This window comes from Typha latifolia, chromosome 13 (assembly GCF_019914945.1).
Source record: "Typha latifolia isolate L0001 chromosome 13, TyphaL0001v2, whole genome shotgun sequence".
Lineage (NCBI taxonomy): Eukaryota > Viridiplantae > Streptophyta > Magnoliopsida > Poales > Typhaceae > Typha > Typha latifolia.
Genome location: NC_133098.1, coordinates 4,037,500 through 4,056,639, shown reverse-complemented (window position 1 = coordinate 4,056,639; position 19,140 = coordinate 4,037,500). Strand labels below are relative to the sequence as shown.

The 19,140-nt window shown below is 40.8% G+C and overlaps 3 protein-coding genes across 3 annotated transcripts; all 3 read right to left on the bottom strand.

Moving 5' to 3' along the window:
• Positions 1–2,484: 2,484 nt before the first annotated feature.
• On the bottom strand, positions 2,485–3,983 carry LOC140800163 (hydroxycinnamoyltransferase 4-like). Its single transcript, XM_073154825.1, has 2 exons — positions 3,874–3,983; positions 2,485–3,244 (listed from the first exon to the last, which is right to left on the bottom strand). The coding sequence occupies exons 1-2, from the start codon at positions 3,981–3,983 to the stop codon at positions 2,608–2,610; spliced, it is 747 nt and encodes a 248-aa protein (XP_073010926.1). The 3' UTR covers positions 2,485–2,607.
• Positions 3,984–11,105: 7,122 nt separating this feature from the next.
• LOC140799658 (hydroxycinnamoyltransferase 4-like) lies at positions 11,106–13,026 on the bottom strand. The gene is made up of 2 exons (XM_073154067.1): positions 12,340–13,026; positions 11,106–12,199 (listed from the first exon to the last, which is right to left on the bottom strand). Exons 1-2 carry the CDS (start codon positions 12,739–12,741, stop codon positions 11,306–11,308), a joined length of 1,296 nt encoding a protein of 431 aa, XP_073010168.1. The 5' UTR covers positions 12,742–13,026; the 3' UTR covers positions 11,106–11,305.
• Positions 13,027–16,028: 3,002 nt separating this feature from the next.
• On the bottom strand, positions 16,029–17,804 carry LOC140799657 (hydroxycinnamoyltransferase 4-like). Its single transcript, XM_073154066.1, has 2 exons — positions 17,262–17,804; positions 16,029–17,121 (listed from the first exon to the last, which is right to left on the bottom strand). The coding sequence occupies exons 1-2, from the start codon at positions 17,661–17,663 to the stop codon at positions 16,228–16,230; spliced, it is 1,296 nt and encodes a 431-aa protein (XP_073010167.1). The 5' UTR covers positions 17,664–17,804; the 3' UTR covers positions 16,029–16,227.
• Between the last annotated feature and the right edge of the window lie 1,336 nt (positions 17,805–19,140).

Here is a 19,140-nt window from a genome sequence, read left to right as displayed (position 1 = left end):
ACTACCTATAATTACCGTTAAGATGACATATGAATGGCATACTATAGGAATTTGGGCTATCTAAACAAAAGATAATATGAATTCCTGGAAGGCCCAAACAGGATGGGCTCTAAGCCCACTGATACTGATGGATGAAGAGGAATATGAGCTCATTATATTCTAAGTATTATAATTTTATGCCTGATGAACTTTTTATTGTGTCTTTACTTTTAGGGAAAATAATAAATAATAAACAAAGTCCTAAAATAAAATTATATATTTTTATTATTTATAAATTGAGCTCTCTGTTGACTGAAAATAACCAAGCCATACCCTACCATTTAATAGATAGATATAATTTAACTTGATTATCATGTTAACAAAATTATAGAACTAATTTTATAAAATATAAATTAATTATAGAGTCAAATTAAACATCTAAAATAGCGTGGAGATAAATAAAACATGATTTCCAACAAAATAGAATCTAATCAAGTCTCAAAAATACTAAAATCACATCCAAATATCAAATCCCATAATAATATCGATAGATGTGAAATTACTTCTTTAATCTTAAAGGTTATATTAGACGAGTGTGATAAAGAGTAATTTGGAGAATATAAAAATATAATTTGTGATAGATAAAATATTCTATTTTTTATTTCATTTCATCAGATGTTTAACTTTATTTATAATATAGTCAAAAAGTTGGTGTTATTTGTAATTTTCTCTTATATTTAAAGTAGTGCTAGGGTTTCACTATTACTAATATCTCTTATGCGGCTAGGGTAGTAGAGGAATAAAAGACAAGATTAAGGGTATCAAACTATCAGTTACTTTAAAATTATAGTTCTATCTTACTTAAGCTTAGCTTTCGATAGATTAAAATTAAAAATTTTCATCCTGAACTAAGAGAATGTTTGATTGCTAAAAATTGAGAGAACAAAGTAGTCATTCATATAAATTTATCTATTTTTTAATGTTCGTTTGAAAAAAATAAATTAGAAAAATAACTTTCTCACATATCAAAATTAGCTCCACTGATCATTAATTTTGACTTTCTCTCTTAATATGAGAAAGTTACTGAAATTACTCTTGGACTTTATTTAATTGAACTCTATTTTCTGGCAATTAAAGAAATTCTAAGCTAAAATTAGACTTTCTACAATTGACTCGGCTCATCTATTATAATACTTCCTTAGTTATAACTAGCATATAGCGGTATAAATGATCCGGTTTGAAATTAATTTTGAGCCTTAGAATTGAGCTCAAGCTTGGTTAAGCTCAATTCGAGTTGAGCCCATGCCGGGCCAGATCAAGCCCAAGCCAAGCTCGAGCTAGATCAAGCCGGACCAAGCCAGATAGAGCCCAAGTGGAGCCAAGAAGAAGAAGAAGGAGGAGAAGGGGGAGGCAGGGCACCGTGGCTGCTGCGGTTTGCTGAAGGAGGAGGAGGTGGCACCACGACGGTTTGCCGCTACTAAAGAAAAAGAAGAAGGAGGAGGCATGGCACCGCGACGGTTTACTACTACCGAAGAAGAAGAAGAGAAGGAGGAGGAGGAGGTAGGGCACTGCGGCTGTAGAAGAAGAAAAAGAAGGAGGAGGTGGCGGCACAGCGACGACGGTTTAGTGAAAGAGGATGAGGCGGCACTGGCGCACCACGAAGGAGGAGGATGTGGTGATTTGGGGATTGAGTTTTATCTCACCCATTTCTACCGAGCTTATCATGCCATGCCTGAGCAAACCGGCTCTAGCTCAGACTCGGCTCGGTATTAATTTCAAGCAAGTTTTAGCGGCTCGGGCTCGACTCAGCTCTGACCGAGCCAAGCCAGACTCGAGCTTCAGCTGAGTCGGACTTGAGCCCAAGCCTGAGCCACTCGTTAAGCTTAACAGCCTTACTTGCATAGTACCTTGTTTGTTTACAACTCTCTATTTAACAAACTAGTATATTCTAATTGATGAACAAACTCATAACTAACTGCGAAGACAAGCACTTGCCTTTACCAAAATAGATTATAAATTGGGTCAAAAAGATTAAATTGGAACCAAGTCTTTCATTTGGAAAGGCATAGTATTATTATTAATCATAAGATTTTTATGGGAAGAAAATGGAGCAACAAAGTCAAGCTTCATACATAAAGGCACCAAAAGACTCTTCTTGATCCAGGAGCACTTGTTAATATTGGAAACATCTAAAGTTGAAAGAAAAGGGATATGTATGATTGCATAAATGCTTAGATTTAGATTAGGAATTCTGTCTGAACTTAGTTCAAAACTCCTAAATTAGTTTAGTAATAAACATCTAGTTAAGTTTACTTTTAAAATAATCAAGTCTAAAAAATAAAACTAACTAATCGAATTCAATGCTCAGTCTCTAACCAATAAACTAGCAACTATTATGCAAAGATTACAGTGATATGTGATATTGCAAGGTCACCATTGACACTTGCTTTCATGTGAAGAAATAACTAGATATGACCGGAAATTAAACGGAGAAACTACGAAGACTTCCAAAAAAGAATTTCCGTTGTTATAAAAAGTCATATTAAAGGATCAAGAAAGTTTACTACTAATTAGTAAATGATGTGAACGAAATCAAGAATTAATATGAGCGCTACGAAACTATTTTAGTTAATTTTGTACATCCAAACCCCCAAACTCCTCCATGAACAACCTCTTAAAGCTCGGCATGCTCTCCGGCTCCAACGATATGACGATAGACACGCCGCCGTCCTTCTTCGGGCTGTTCAAGAGATTTACAAATCCGGGGTAGTACATCACCGCCGGGCCCATGAACGCCGGCTCTCCCCATCCGAACTCGGCGTCGTACATACTCATGCCGAGCCAGCTTATAACTCGCAAGTCGGCGTTCGACACCCCGCTCCTCGGGAGCTTCATCATGTCCACTGATTCCAAGTAATCTATTAGCGACCTCGCGAACTCGTCTCCATGGTTCGTCGCGCTCCGTAACTTCTTCGCGGCGTATCCCAGTGGCTTCGCCGCCAACTCGTCCGCCGTGGCCATCACCGACGTGCGGATCACCGCGTTGCCGAAGTAGTTCGTCGGTAGCGGTGGGCTCATCCGGCTGCGCATGTCGATCATCGTGTAGAGCCGTGACGGGGTCTCCGGCTGAAGTTTCCTTGCTCGGACGACGCATCGCCACAAGAGCGCCACGATGGCACGGAACGTCGACACTCGGGCGTCGCCGCTGGCGCAGCAACGGAGCTTGAGGAGGTCGACATGGGTCTTGGAAAGGGGCAGGATTGCACTGGAGGATTATATATAAATATAGAGGAACAAGGAATGCTTAATTGGTCGTCGGGCAATGGAAGGGTTCAACGATGTTGCGCGGTAAACGTGCAATAAATTAATAAACCGAGACTTCGAGGATGGTCGTCACTATCCAAGTGTGGTCCAAGTAAGTTTCGAGGATGGTCGTCAATATCTTTAAAATTAAATCTTGCCTTATTTTAGGCCTGAATCAAGGTCGAACATGAGTCGATTTAGTCTCGCAGTGATTCAAATTACTCATTATACCCCTACTAGCCGTAAAGCTGATACGAATACAAGTCTCAAAATCAGGGACTGGTTAGTAGTAAATAAAAAGCCTAGAACTTAAAAGATTTCGATTGATTGTACTGTACCAGGGCTTTCTTTTCAACATAAGAAAGTTCCAGTATCCATACCTCCAAATGCAGTTCTAAGAAATAAATCTCAAAATTTCATTTGCAAAGATCATTAGCTTTTTAGACTACTTGTTGCCAAATCACCTAAAAAAATAATTACCTGTGTGAAAAACATGCATAAATGTCATTAAAGAGAAGAACACTAAACTAGGCTTAGTACTTATCACCCACCAACCTTGGTGGTCCCACTTTAATTTGTAGTTTAACCTACTCCTTCCATGATCCAAGAAGATGAATTTGGTAGAGAAGTATCAATGTTTCTGGCAATCCGTAGCACTGGTCTTCGAGCCAACTATATTTTGATGGAATCCAACCGTGCATCTGTCATTAGTCAGTAGTCATGGCATAGCGTGAATAGCGTGGGGTCTCGAAGTTGAATCTTTGTAAGCTGGAGATCAGTTTACCATTGTTGAAGTTTTTTTTTTACCAAAATATATCTGTTCTTTAATTTTTGTTATTAAAATGGAAGTAGGATAGTGACGATACCTGTCGGTACCCTTCAATAAGAGGAGCACATTATTATGAACTTTGTTATTGGGCTATCTAAGATAAGAAGAAAGAAAGATGCTATCCAGATTGCGAACAAATTAACTAAGTTGACGCACTTCCTGCTAGTTAGCGTCACCAACTCGATATAGTAGCTTGAAATTTAATTCAAGGACGAGATCTTTTGTCGGCATGGGTTTTCGTCTCTATCACCTCAGATCGGGATCTCAAATTCATGTCTCGATTTTAGCACCATCTGCATAAGTTTTTCGGGACCAAATTACAGTAAAGCACGGCTTAATACCCTCAGACGGATGGGTAGACGGAACATGTCATTCAGACCTTAGAGGACATGCTTTGGGCTAATGTGTTGATTTTGGAATTGGTTGGGATCGACATCTATCACTGATAGAGTTTGTTTTATAATTACAGCTACCATTCCAACACTTGAAGGACTCCTTACGAGGCCCTTTATGAACGCAAATGTCGTTCACCAATCAGTTGAGACGAGGTGGGGGAGAGAAAAGTAGAGAATGCAGTACTAGTTCAAGCTACCATCGACAAGGTCGAATTAATTCGAGAGTGCCTACGCATTGCTCAAGATCGACTAAAAAGTTATGCAAATCGTCATCGTGACTTCGAGTTTCAGGTTGGAGATAAAGTTTTTGTCTGAGTGTCGGTTTGAAAGGGAGTTTTCTGTTTCAGGAGAAAAGGCAAATTAAGCCCTCGCTATGTGGGCCCGTTCAAGATATTAGAGCACGTTGGACCTGTGGCGTATAGGGTTGTCTTACCACTTGACTTGGCACAGATCCATGATGTGTTTCACGTTTCCGTATTGAGGGGTTATGTGCACGACCCTTTCTATTATTAGGAGAAGGTGGTAGAAAACTCAAAATCAATTCAGACATATTCACCAAAGCTCTCAAGATGGATACCTTCACCAAATTGAAGAAGAAACTCGGCATGGAAATGGTCTAGCTTAAGAGGAGAATGCTAGAATATTAAGCTAGCACATTTGACTAGTCAATTAGATTAATTGGTTAGTGTAGAATTCAAGAATAATACTTTGGTTTTGAGGTGACTCTTAGTGTTTTCTATGTCTTTAAATTATAGTAATCTTTTAAATTCTCTAGATGATAGAAATCAAAGAGTTATATATAATAACTAGGAGTCATATATGATAACTAAGAGTCATGTAGTATATCTAAAAGTCATATAAACCACTATATATATGTGGTCTTATCTTGTTCAAGAAAATGAAGTAAAGTAAAAATGTTTAAAATGTTTATCTACTTCATCTTGTGTTGAGAGAATAATCTTCTTCTCTTGAATTTTCTACCACCTTCTCCTAACAAAGTGATATGAGAGCTAACTTTCCTTAAAATACAATGACTTTCAATAGCTTGTTTCAATCCCAACTTCCTCGCTTCACCAGGAAGAATTACAACCAATGGAGTATCCAAATAAAGGTTCTCTATGGATCCCAAGATCTATGGAATATCGTAGATAATGGCTATATTGAACCAGAGAACGTGATGACAGTCACCCCACAACAACTCAATGAATTAAAGAAGACTCGCAAGATGGACAAGAATACATTGTTCTTCATTTATCAAGCGGTGGATGAGACAATCTTTGAATGAATCTACACCGTGTCGTTGACGAAATAAGTATGGGATATACTCAATGTGTCCTACAAAGGAGAGGAGAAGGTGAAGATAGTGCAACTTCAAACTCTTCGTAGTGAATTTGACACTCTTCACATGAAGAACTCTGAAGTAATTGAAGACTACCTCTATCATCAACTTATACATCTTGTTGGAGTCTTTTCTTATTGCATTAGTTGTTTATTTTCAAGAAAATAAAATTTTTGTAGGTAGCGTTCGAACGCGGAAGGGGACACAGGGAACGCGTTCGAATGCCGACATCAGTTCACAAAGACAAAGAATACAAAATGTATGTTCGAACGCAGTCGGGTGTAATGGAACTCCCGCGTGCGAACGCCTACATCAATTCACATCCACAAAGAACGTATTTTGTGTGTTTGAACGCGGTCGATCCTATTTGAACGCGATCGGCGAGAGTCCACTATTATTAGGGTCAATAATTATTATTTTGGCTTATTGGTTAGCCTTTTAAAAGGTGTGGATGGCAACCAAAATAATTATGGTGAATGAATATTTGTTTCTATCTTTCTTTGTTCTCTCTCTAGTCTCTCTACCATAATATCCCTCATCTCTCTTCACCAACCAGCCACCTCTACCATTGGCAAATTCTCATCTATCTTCTAATATCCCTCGTCTATCGAGTCCTCCTTCTTCTTTGGGATCTCGACCACTTCTCCCCCTTCATCCTTATCCCTTAAACTACATCAACCATCCACCATCATCTCTATTATCATCCATAACCCTATCATTATCTCCACCCGTCACCACCACCATCACCCCACTCTTACATATTTTCGTCTCAGTTGCAGTCTGAATTTGTGAAGGGCGTAAATACCAAAAATGTAGATCAGGAAGTTACGGATCAACTACCTGGGTTTCATAATTTTCTGAACATGGAAGAATATCTTATGAATATTTTCTCTTGGTTGCGCGGACTACTTTCCTACAATCGATCCAGATATTGAAGAGGACGTTCCATACTTATCATCAACAAATTGAGGACTAACGGTGAGAAAATTTCAGGCCAAAGAGTAGTTGAAAAAATTCATATTATTATTGCTATTGAAGAATGTTAAGATTTATCTACTCTCTCCATTGAAAGTTTATTGGGATCACTCCAATCCCATGTAACATTGCATGAATCAATTTGATTCTCCTTCCTTAGAGCAAGTCTTTCAATCTCAAGTTTCATTGAGATGAGGTTCTAGAGGGAGAGGAGGATGACATTTTGGCCGTGGGAGAGGTAGAAATAAGGGAGGAAGAGGCTAAGAAAATAAAAATGATAATACATTCTCATCTACTTCAACTAGAGGTAGAGGTAGAGGACGAGGATGGTATGCAGGCGTCCAATGTCATCATTGTGGCAAATATGACCACATAACAAGAATGTGTAGAAAAAGAATTGTTAAGGAGGAAAATAGAGATGCAAAGTATGCTCAAGAAAATGATCGAAAAAGGATGATTGTTATCTCTTTCTTGTTTGTGATGTGTAAGAAGATGTTATTAGTGATATTTGGTATATTGATGGTGGTTGTAGTAATCACATGACAGGGAACAAAGGTGCTTTTGTCACTTTGGATGAATCTATTCAATGTGAGGTTCACATCAGCGATAACAACAAGCTATCGGTTAAAGGAACTGGTGACATTCTTGTCAAAATAAAAAAATGTGTCAAGCACATTACTAATGTCTTCTATGTTTCATATCTTAAGCAAAAATCTTTTGAGTGTTAAACAACTTCTTTCCAAGGGTCACAATGTTCTCTTCAGGGAAGATACATGTAAGATCAATGACAAGAACAATATTCTTATAGCCAAAATGAAGATGATACCAAACAAAATGTTTTTCTTGAAGATACAAAGTGAAGTTTTTCCATGCTTCAACACCATCATAAAGAATGAGTCATGACTTTGGCATTTTCGGTATGATCATTTGAGTTTTAGCTCTCTTTCTCACATGTGCAAGAAACATATGGTATATGACATGCAAAATATTCATCAATATGATCAAGTATATGAAGGGTGTGCACTTGGAAAGCATCACTGAGACTTTTTTCCAAGTGAAAAAGCTTGGAGAGCATCCAAACCTTTTGAGCTTGTTCGTACTGATCTATGTGGCCCTATGCACACAACATCCATTGGAGGTAGTCGTTATTTCCTTACCTTCATTGATGATTATAGTAGAAAGACATGAATTTATTTTCATAAAGAAAAGAGATATGTGTTGAATAAGTTTAAAGAATTTAAGGCCTTGGTCGAAATGCAAAGTGAACATATCTTAAATACTCTCTGTTCCGACCAAGGAGGTGAATATAATTCACGAGATTTTGTCTCTTTTTTCAAAGAGCATGGCATAAAACATTAAGTTACTATTCGCTAGACACCACAACAAAATTGGGTGGCGGAAAGGAAGAATTAGATTATTATGGAGCTTGTTAGAAGCATGTTAAAGGCAAAAGGAATGCCTAATACATTTTGGGCCAAAGCCGTTATATGTGTATTGTATCTCTTGAATCATGCAATTTCTAAAAGTGTGCATGACATGACATCTCAAGAAGCTTGGAGTGAACACAAACCTTGTGTTGCTCACTTAGGGTTTTTTGGAAGCATTGCCTATGTGCATGTGCTAGATGAAAAAAAGGAAGAAATTGGATGATAAATTTGAAAAAATATATTCTTATAGGCTACAGTGAAATGTCCAAAGCCTATACACTCTTTAATCTCATTACCAAGAAGGTTATTGTGAGTAGAGATGTAAAATTTAATGAAGAAAAATTTTAAGGGTGGGATGAAAAAGAGAAAAGAAAATATTCTATTCTTGCAGGTTAAGAAGAAAGTCAAGGTGGTGATCTTGGAGAAGAAGAAAGAACTCCGCCTGCTTCCCCGTCTTCTTCTTCCACGTCATCTTTAACGTTTTCATCATCGGAGTCTCTACCGAGGAAGATAAAAAGCATTAGAGAGATCTATGAAGCTGCAAGAGAAGTATCATATGAAGATATTAACAACTTTCCTTCTCGAATCAATTGATGAGTAATTAAATTTCAAGTCAAAATCTTTTAAGGATGGTTGAGATGTAACACCCTAAAAGAAAAAAAAATAGGGAGGGGTGGGGCATGTGCCCACCCTCACCCCTCCCTTCTTCCCCCTCCATATTGGCCTAATAAAGGAGTGCCTTTGTCAGGCCATGGGAGAGGGAGAGGGGTAGGCCTAGGCTCCCGCTGTGCACACCACCATCAGCGTGCGCAGAGGGCGGACCTCAAGTAGTGGGCCACTACCCTCCCTTCTCTCTCCCCCTATTTCTTCCCATCCCCTCGATCAACTCCCCTCACCTCCTCTTTTAGCTATTTCTCCCTCCATCTGATCGTTGTCGTGGTTGGGCTGATGAAGTCGTCGTCCTCAGTGAGTCCATCTCCCTCACTCTTTCTTTTCCTAGTCGATGATGGCGTGCCGGTTCGGGCGCAGCGCCATCATCCTCCCTCTGCCTTCGATGATCTGGCGATAGTGGGCTGTCAATCAGGGTTCTCTCCCCTCGTGCAGTGGTGTCAATATTTGGAGGAGGGGGAGGGGAGGAGGTCACTCCCCTATAGTGCAGCGCCCTAGCCGATTAGACTAGGGATTGCAACTCGGGCTGGGTGGAACCTGAGCTCGTCTAATTTACGAACTGGGCTTATTCCAGCCTGAGTGTGCCGTGTTTATGAGTTGGACTTGGCCTAGCCTAAGCGCACCGTGGCTGTGGGTTAGGCTTGGCCTAGCCTGAGTGTGCCTTAGCTGCGAGCTGGACTTGCCTAGTTCGAGCCCACCATAGCTGCGGGCTGGGCCTAGACCAACCTGACAGCTCTATCTCGAGCTGGGTTTGGCCCTACTTGTTAGCCCAAGCCTTTTCTGGTTTTGTTTTCTCATTCTTAGATTAGGTAGGGCCTTAGGAATTTTAGTGAATCTAGGCAAGTGAGATGAGTGACAACATGAGCATTTATGACATGCTAATTTATTTATAATAATGAAACCTATTCGATTAACATGTTGCTTGACATAACTTTTGTTAATTTAATTATGATGTTCATTCATCCGCATGCTTAAATTGCTAATACTGGCATAAGGGTTCTGGACCCAAAATCATATTATGTAAAATCTAATGGAAAATTACTAACTCATATCTTCATAATTAAGAAAGAAAGTGATGAATGTGACAACCCATGTGAGGTAAAGTATTTAGTATAGCAAACTGTTATTTCAAGTTTAGTAAAATAGTGTATATATATATAGGAAAAGCCCATAGGCCTTAGTTTAATTATAAATCCATCAAGTTGCACTCTGTTTTATCCACTGATGTCAGCAAATACAAGAGTTCCTAGTCCTAACACTACTAATAGCAAAATAAAGTTCCAACCACCAAACTAATAAGGAGATCTACAGTCGTACAAACAATCAAAACGGAGCGATAACAAGAGCCAAAATGGAACCCTCAGCGACATAGAAAATTAGTCTAAAATGAACTAAAGATTAATTTTGGTCATGAAATAGCTAACGCGGAAACACCCCTAAAATTCAACTTATTGGTACTAAAATAAAAGGAGAGGTGAGCCTGAGGCCCACTCTTAAAGTGGAAAATAGAGAAAGGTTGGCTTACACTACTTTAGTAAATACTCGAGCAAGTGCGAGAGCTAAATTGGGAGAAAGGAGAAAAAGGAGACTTCACCGCGGCATAGTTGCTCGAACCTAGACCATTTCGGGTGGTTGTTGTTGTTTTCTTTTTCCTGGTGTACGTTAAACCATTATGGATTCTACCGACAACGCGAATGGCGTGCTGTGAAACAGAGAAAGGTATGATATGCACAATAGTGATCGTTACATATCAGAAGAAGATTACCAGCGTCTCAGAGCCATTCCGCGTCCCTTGACTTGCAAGAATTTAATTCCAGGATCTTTCGATTAGAAAGAATCAGTGTCAAGGAAACTGAAATGACTACGTCAACGGGACCAAAATCAAAGGAAAAAGAAAAAACTGGACATGCCACATCGCAAAAGGACAGAGGTTTTCTAGGGGGTGTCCCATGGACATCATGTCCCACGATAGGGGAAGATAGGAGGAACCATGCGGATGGGATGGCAAAAGGCGTTGTAGTCTTTGAGGACATAGCTAGAAAGACTTTGATCGATTTGAATAATTATACAGATAATATTGAAGGCTAGGTTTCAAAATTAACACATTACGACGACACCTTCAACTTTTCCCAAATTCATGTGTAGACATGAATATGATGATTTTAACTCGTACAGTAAACGACGAAGACTTCCGAGAAAATTTGCCATTGCTATTAATTCAAGTTATATACCTAACGGAGCATGCCTTTTCATGTATCTTTCTTACAAAGAATTGGCTGGAGCAGTACTAATCAGTACATGTGAAAACCCCAAAAAGAAAAAAGAAATAATGACTTAATCCGAAGGCCCTTGTTGCATATATACTATCAAAGCTACTTGACTATTTTATTTAATTTTGTACATCCAAACCTCCAAGCTCCTCCATGAACAACCTCTTAAAGCTCGGCATGCTCTCCGGCTCCAACGATATGACGATAGAGACGCCGCCGTCCTTCTTCGGGCTGTTCAAGAGATTTACAAATCCGGGGTAGTACATCAACGCCGGCCCCATGAACGCCGGCTCTCCCCATCCGAAATCGGCGTCGTACATACTCATCCCGAGCCAGCTTATAACTCGCAAGTCGGCGTTCGACACCCCGCTCCTCGGGAGCTTCATCATGTCCACCGATTCCAAATAATCTATCAGCGACCTCGCGAATTCATCTCCTTGGTTCGTCGCGCTCCGTAAATTCTTCGCGGCGTATCCCAGTGGCTTTGCCGCCACGTCGTCCGCCGTGGCCACCACGGACGTGCGGATTACCGCGTTACCGAAGTAGTTCGTCGGTAGCGGTGGGCTCATCCGGCTGCGCATGTCGATCATCGTGTAGAGCCGCGACGGGGTATCAGGCTCAAGTTTCCTTGCTCGGACGACGCACCGCCACAAGAGCGCGACGATGGCACGGAACGGCGACACTCGGGCGTCGCCGCTGGCGCAGCAACGGAGCTTGAGGAGGTCGACATGTGTCTTGGAAAGGGGCAGGATTGCACTGGAATAGGCGGAGCATAGTCGGGATTGGATGGGGATCGGGACGGGCTTGTACTCCGGGTGGTCGTAGAGGACGGCTGGAGGGGAGCGGGCGCGGAGGAGGCTGTGGTCGAAGAACGGAGGAGTGACGGCGTCGGCGGAGCCGTCTCGGGTGACGGTGGCCCACGTCTCGATGAAGTGGCTTGCACTCCGGGCGTCGATGACCGTGTGGTGCATCGCCGTGCCAAGGACTACGCCGCCGCATTTCAAGAACGTCACCTGTAGACATATATTAGGTTTAAGCTGTCAGGCGACGGATATCCAAGTGTCGTTTTAGTTAATTCGGCAAACATATATGGTCTGAAATGCAAAATTGCTCAATATTAGAAGGTCAGCTAAAGAAAAAGTTAATTAATTACCTGAAGCATGAGCAAGGGGCAGGGAGGGTCGGCAGACGGCGCCGGGGGAACAAAGAGATCCCTCATCTCGTTCGACGGCGCAAAGTCGTCGAGGTCCTCTAAGGTGTACTCGGAGCGAGCGACGACGAAAACGGCACCTTCTCCGGTGCAATTGATCTCGATCCTGCCATCGCGGTCCAGGCCGAGGCGGCCGGCGAAGGGGTAGAAGGGCACCAGGGCCATAGCCAGTGCCGACTTCAAGATATCAACAGAGAAGAAGTTTGAGTCTCCATTGGGTCTGTAGAAATAGACAGTAGGGGTGTAGCCTCTTCTTGCTGCCAAGTCTAAATTAGACGCCCAGATGCTGTGTCTTGGTGTCTCCTCACTAGGGACTACGAACTCGGACTTCACAACTTCCACCATTCTCGCAGTGATCGATCTCTTTCGTTTGCTGTGTTTCCTTTGCTAGTGTAGGTGTGAGCTCATACCGGCTTTTGAGAGGATTATATATAGAGAGAGGAACAAGGAATGCTTCATTGGTCGTCGGGCAATGGAAGGGTTCAACGATGTTGCGCGGTAAACATGCAATAAATTAATAAACCGAGGCTTCGAGGATGGTCGTCACTCGTCACTATCCTAAGTGTGGTCCAAGTAAGCTCTATTACATATATTTTTTTCATTAATTCAGAATGGTTAATATCTAAGGAACCGAAATTGCTGTTCTAACTGCATCGAAATACTGAGCGAAAGACTATGGTTAAGACTAAAGATTTCATTGAACGTACTCCATAAGGGGCTTTTTATCACAAGAAAGTCCAGCGTTCACATTTTCCTATGCAACTCAAAAAACAAATCTTAATATTTCATTTGTGAAGATAATTAGCTTTAACCACTTGTTGTCAAATCACCTAAAAGATAATTAGCTATATGAATAAATATGCATAAAGTCCTTAAAATAAAGTAGACTTAGCACTTAGCCCCCACCATTCCACCATCCTTAGTGGTTCCACTTTAGTGGGTAGTTCACCTACTCCTTCCGTGATCCAGGACGATAAATTAGAGAAGTATTTCCGGCAATCTTTACAACCAGGTCTTCGAGTCAACTGCTTTATTTTGATGGAGTCCAATCGCGTACCGATCATTAGCCATTACTCATGTTATAACGTGAGTAATGGGGTCTCGAAAGTTTCTCTAAGCTAGAGTACTCGAGAACCATTTACCAGTTTACTATTTTGCTGGCTTCTTTGTTGTACCGTGGGTTAATTTGTTCATGGTTGATGGACCCTTTGAGTATTTTTATTGTTTGCTTATGAGTCAAAAGTACTTTTAAATATGTCTACTATTATTTGGGGGTGCCTCTCCTAGTATTTTGGTTTTTTTTTTTTAATGGAGGACGCGTTAAAGGAAGGGTATTTTAGAAAGATGAACGACAGAAAGATTCACCGGCCAGATTTTTCTTTATTTTCTGTCTACAGTGTTACGGGATGAAACATTTTTATATAGATATATTGAAGTCTAGCTTTCCAAATTAACACATTGTTGTGCTAAATGTAAAATGATAGACCAAGCCGAAGCAAAATATTCTCCCCCAAATATAGACCTGAACAAACGACCCAGCTAGCCTATGCCAAGCCTAACCCGGCTCGGTTTGGACCAGGCTAAGCTTGGTTTGGACCGGGCTAAGCTTGGCTTGGACCGTCCATCGGCATGACCCGAAAGCCCAATTCAGAAGCCCACTCGTCTGCTCACATGAAAGCCTGCTCATTCCGTATTCTGTATCGTTTATAATTTTTTTAACATTATTTTTTCTATAAAAAAAAGAGGAACAGAATCCCAAAGAAAATAAACAATGGAGACAATAGATGGAGAGAGAAAGATAAGGTTTACGTGGTTTGCACGGTGTGCTTACATCCACATGCGGAGCAATTTTAAATTCACTATATAAATCTCTAATTACTAAGAGTTTCTCAACTCTAATCTCTCTCACAATAGATGTTAGCTTTCTTGATATTTCTCTTAACTATAAAAGCCCAGAATTCCAACTTGAGTATTTATAAGGCTTTTACTTAAGCTTAGAAAATCTCGCGAGGCATTCAAACGACCATAAGCCCGTTCGAATCACCCCGAAATTCAAATCTAAAACAAAAAAAGAGCGACCGAACACTGCAGAGTGCAAATCCTTTTATGATTTTGCATTCAAACACCCCCAGCACCTATTCTAATGCCTTCGGCACATCAAGATGGAACACTTGATTTGAGCCAAATTACAATAATTCTCTACCTCGGCAAAAATCTTAGGACTTACACAAATTACTCTCCACGGTTGCAAAGTAATTGAACCTCCCAAAATATACTGCTTACAAATTAGCGTCCTACAACGCAAAATCCAAAGTTAGTCAAATATGAGTGATATTGATCAAATCTAAATAATATTGAAACATGACCTTTGTCACTACTTTCGTCAACATATCTGCAGGATTATCTACAATCCCATTATTTGCAGTCTCAATCTTACAATGGGAAATATCTCCTTCTTCTAAGATCTCTCTCACAAAATAAAATCGGACATCGATGTGCTTTGTTTTAGTATGATGAACTTAGTTTTTACATAAACAAATTTTACTTTAGCTATCCCAATGTACCTCTACTTGCTTTTAGTATACACTCAAGTCATCCATCAAGCTAATCAACCAAATATCCTCCTTTATAGCCTCTGTCACTGTCATATACTCGGCATCTGTGGTAGATAAGACAACTACTAACTATAAAGTAGACCTCTAACACACCGATGTTCTAGCAAATGTGAATACATATTCTATAGTAATTTGCGCTTGTCCAAAATAGCTACATAATTCGAATATACATATTCAGTAAGACATAGACCAAATCTATCATCCTTCACAAGTTTTAGTCCAACTCCGGAAACACTATGAATGTATCTCAAAATCTACCTCATCGCTTACCAATGCTTTTTCCCCGGAGCATGCTTGTATGCGCTAACAATACTAATGACATGTGAAATTTTTGGCCTTGTTCACACTATCACGTATATCAGGCTTTCAATTGCACTTGTATATGAGTACTTTGGACATTAAATCCCTCTCGGCATCTATACTCGGTGGCATAGCTGTACTAAATCTGAAGTGAGGTGACACTGGTGTACTCACAAATTTTGTTTTACTATCAATAGCAAACCGCTATAATAGTTTTTTCAAATATTATTCTTGTGTCAAGCATACTATCCCCTTTCTTCTATCTCTTTTGATTTCGATGTCAAACATCTTCTTAACTTCTCCTAGATCCTTTATTTCAAGTTCTTTATGCAATTAGAGGTTCATTTTGTCAATCTCTAACTTGATTTTAAAATTCATTTTTATATAAAAGCAAATAGATAACGGATCTATCTTGAAGTTTTCTAAAATAGACACAGTGGTTATAGTGACTTCTTTTATACTTTTACTTCCGTATAAGCTGATTAAAAACTATATAACATTACCTTAGAGACTGTTTTAAGCTATATAAATACTTTTTTAATTTGCAAACAAATTCTTTCCCACTGACTTTGAAACCTTCTAACTTCATTTCTTGATCTTTTTGACAGAAAATTTTCAATCATCTTTTTGCAATTATAAAGACACCTTCAACTTTTTCCTAATTCATGTGCACACACGAATAGGATGATTTTTACTCGTAGTGTAGACGATAAAGACTTCCGAGAAAATTTGCCATTGCTATTAATTCAAGTTATATACATAACGGAGCACGCCTTCTCATGCATATTTCTTACAAAGAATCGGCTGGAGCAGTACTAATCAGTACATCTAAAAACCCCAAAAAGAAAAAAAAATAATGAATTAATCTGAAGGCCGCTATTGCATATATACTATCAAAGCTACTTGGCTAGATTATTTAATTTTGTACATCCAAACCTCCAAGCTCCTCCATGAACAACCTCTTAAAGCTCGGCATGCTCTCCGGCTCCAACGATATGACGATAGAGACGCCGCCGCCGTTCTTCGGACTGTTCAAGAGATTTACAAATCCCGGGTAGTACATCAACGCCGGCCCCATGAACGCCGGCTCTCCCCATCCGAACTCGGCGTCGTACATACTCATCCCGAGCCAGCTTATAACTCGCAAGTCGGCGTTCGACACCCCGCTCCTCGGGAGCTTCATCATGTCCACTGATTCCAAATAATCTATTAGCGACCTCGCGAACTCGTCTCCTTGGTTCGTCGCGCTCCGTAACTTCTTCGCGGCGTATCCCAGTGGCTTTGCCGCCAACTCGTCCGCCGTGGCCACCACGGACGTGCGGATCACCGCGTTGCCGAAGTAGTTCGTCGGCAGCGGTGGGCTCATCCGGCTGCGCATGTCGATCATCGTGTAGAGCCGCGACGGGGTCTCAGGCCGAAGTTTCCTTGCTCGGACGACGCACCGCCACAAGAGCGCGACGATGGCACGGAACGTCGACACGTGGGCGTCGCCGCTGGCGCAGCAACGGAGCTTGAGGAGGTCGACATGGGTCTTGGAAAGGGCCAGGATTGCACTGGAATAGGCGGAGCCTAGTCGGGATTGGATGGGGATCGGGTCGGGCTTGTACTCCGGGTGGTCGTACAGGACGGCTGGAAGGGAGCGGGCGCGGAGGAGGCTGTGGTCGAAGAACGGAGGAGTGACGGCGTTGGCGGAGCCGTCTCGGGTGACGGTGGCCCACGTCTCGATGAAGTGGCTTGCGCTCCGGGCGTCGATGACCGTGTGGTGCATCGCCGTGCCAAGGACTACGCCGCCGCATTTCAAGAACGTCACCTGTAGACATATATTAGGTTTAAGCTGTCAGGCGACGGATATCCAAGTGTCGTTTTAGTTAATTCGGCAAACATATATGGTCTGAAATGCAAAATTGCTCAATATTAGAAGGTCAGCTAAAGAAAAACATAATCAATCACCTGAAGCATGAGCAAGGGGCAGGGAGGGTCGGCAGACGGCGCCGGGGGAACAAAGAGATCCCTCATCTCGTTCGACGGCGCAAAGTCGTCGAGGTCCTCTAAGGTGTACTCGGAGCGAGCGACGACGAAAACGGCACCTTCTCCGGTGCAATTGATCTCGATCCGGCCATCGCGGTCCAGGCCGAGGCTGCCGGCGAAGGGGTAGAAGGGCACCAGGGCCATAGCCAGTGCCGACTTCAAGATGTCAACAGAGAAGAAGTTTGAGTCTCCGTTGGGTCTGTAGAAATAGACAGTAGGGGTGTAGCCTCTTCTTGCTGCCAAGTCTAAATTAGACGCCCAGATGCTGTGTCTTGGTGTCTCCTCACTAGGGACTACGAACTCGGACTTTACCACTTCCACCATTTTCGCAGTGATCGATCTCTTTAGTTTGCTGCGTTCCTTTGCTAGTGTAGGTGTGAGGTCATACCGGCTTTTGAGAGGATTATATATAGAGAGAGGAACAGGGAATGCTTAATTGGTCGTCGGGCAAAGGAAGGGTTCAACGATGTTGCGCGGTAAACGTGCAATAAATTAATAAACCGAGGCTTCGAGGATGGTCGTCACTCGTCACTATCCTAAGTGTGGTCCAAGTAAGCTCTATTACTTATATTTTTTATATCAATTCAGAATGGTTAATGTCTAAGGAACCTAAATTGCAGTTCTAACCTAATTTATTGTCTGTCGGGAGATGCTGATGATATATGACTTAGACTACTAGATTTATCATTTGACCCACAACCGAACTCGATAGAATTTACTACAGCATTGACGCATCGATAGACTGAGAGAATGACTTTGGTTAAGACCAAATTTTTCATTGAACGTACTCTACAAGGGGTTCTTCATCACAAGAAAGTCCAGCGTTCACATTTTCCTATGCAACTCAAAAGACAAATCTTAATATTTCATTTGTGAAGACAATTAGCTTTAATTACTTGTTGTCGAATCACCTAAAAGATAATTTGCTATATGAATAAATATGCATAAAGTCCTTAAAGTAAATTAGACTTAGTACTACTTAGCCCCCACCATTCCACCATCCTTGGTGGTCCAACTTAGTGGGTAGTTCACCTACTCCCTCCGTGTTTCAGGAAGATAAATTAAAGAAGTATGAATGTTTCCGGCAAAGTTTTATTACTAGGTCTTCCAGTCAACTGCTTTATTTTGATGGAGTCCAATAGTGTATCGATCATTAGCCATTACCCATGTCATAACGTGAGTAATGGGGTCTTGAATGTGGAATTTCTCTAAGCTGAGTATTCGAGTACCATTTACCAGTTTACTATCTTGTTGGCCTCTTTGTCGTACCGTGGGTTAATTTGTTCATGGTTGATGGGCCCTTTGAGTATTTTTATTGTTTGCTTATGAGTCAAAAGTACTTTTAAATTTATCTACTATTATTTTGGGTGCCTCTCCTAGTATTTTAGTTGATTTTTTTAATGGAGGACACGTGAAAGGAAGCTTATTTTAGAAAGATGAACGACTGAAATTATAAAGATACCTTCCACTTTATTGTTCTTCTTGTCGGTTTAATTTTCAATCATTTTTTTCTAATTAGAGAGACACCTTCAATTTTTTCCTAATTTACGTGCAGACGTGAATATGATGATTTTTGTTGAATATTGATACAAAATTAGTCCGGATTAGATGTATTCCAGATCAGCAATTGACGTGATGTAATTGGGTTAGTTATTTACTTTAGATATAACTAGTAGTGGGTAGTTTCTCCTAAATTTAGTTAAGACATGGGTAGTGGGAAGTTATGTTATTTTAGCTTAAGTGGTTCTGTAATTCAAAAAAATATAGAATCTTTGAGTCATTGTATTAAGTAGTTTTCGTT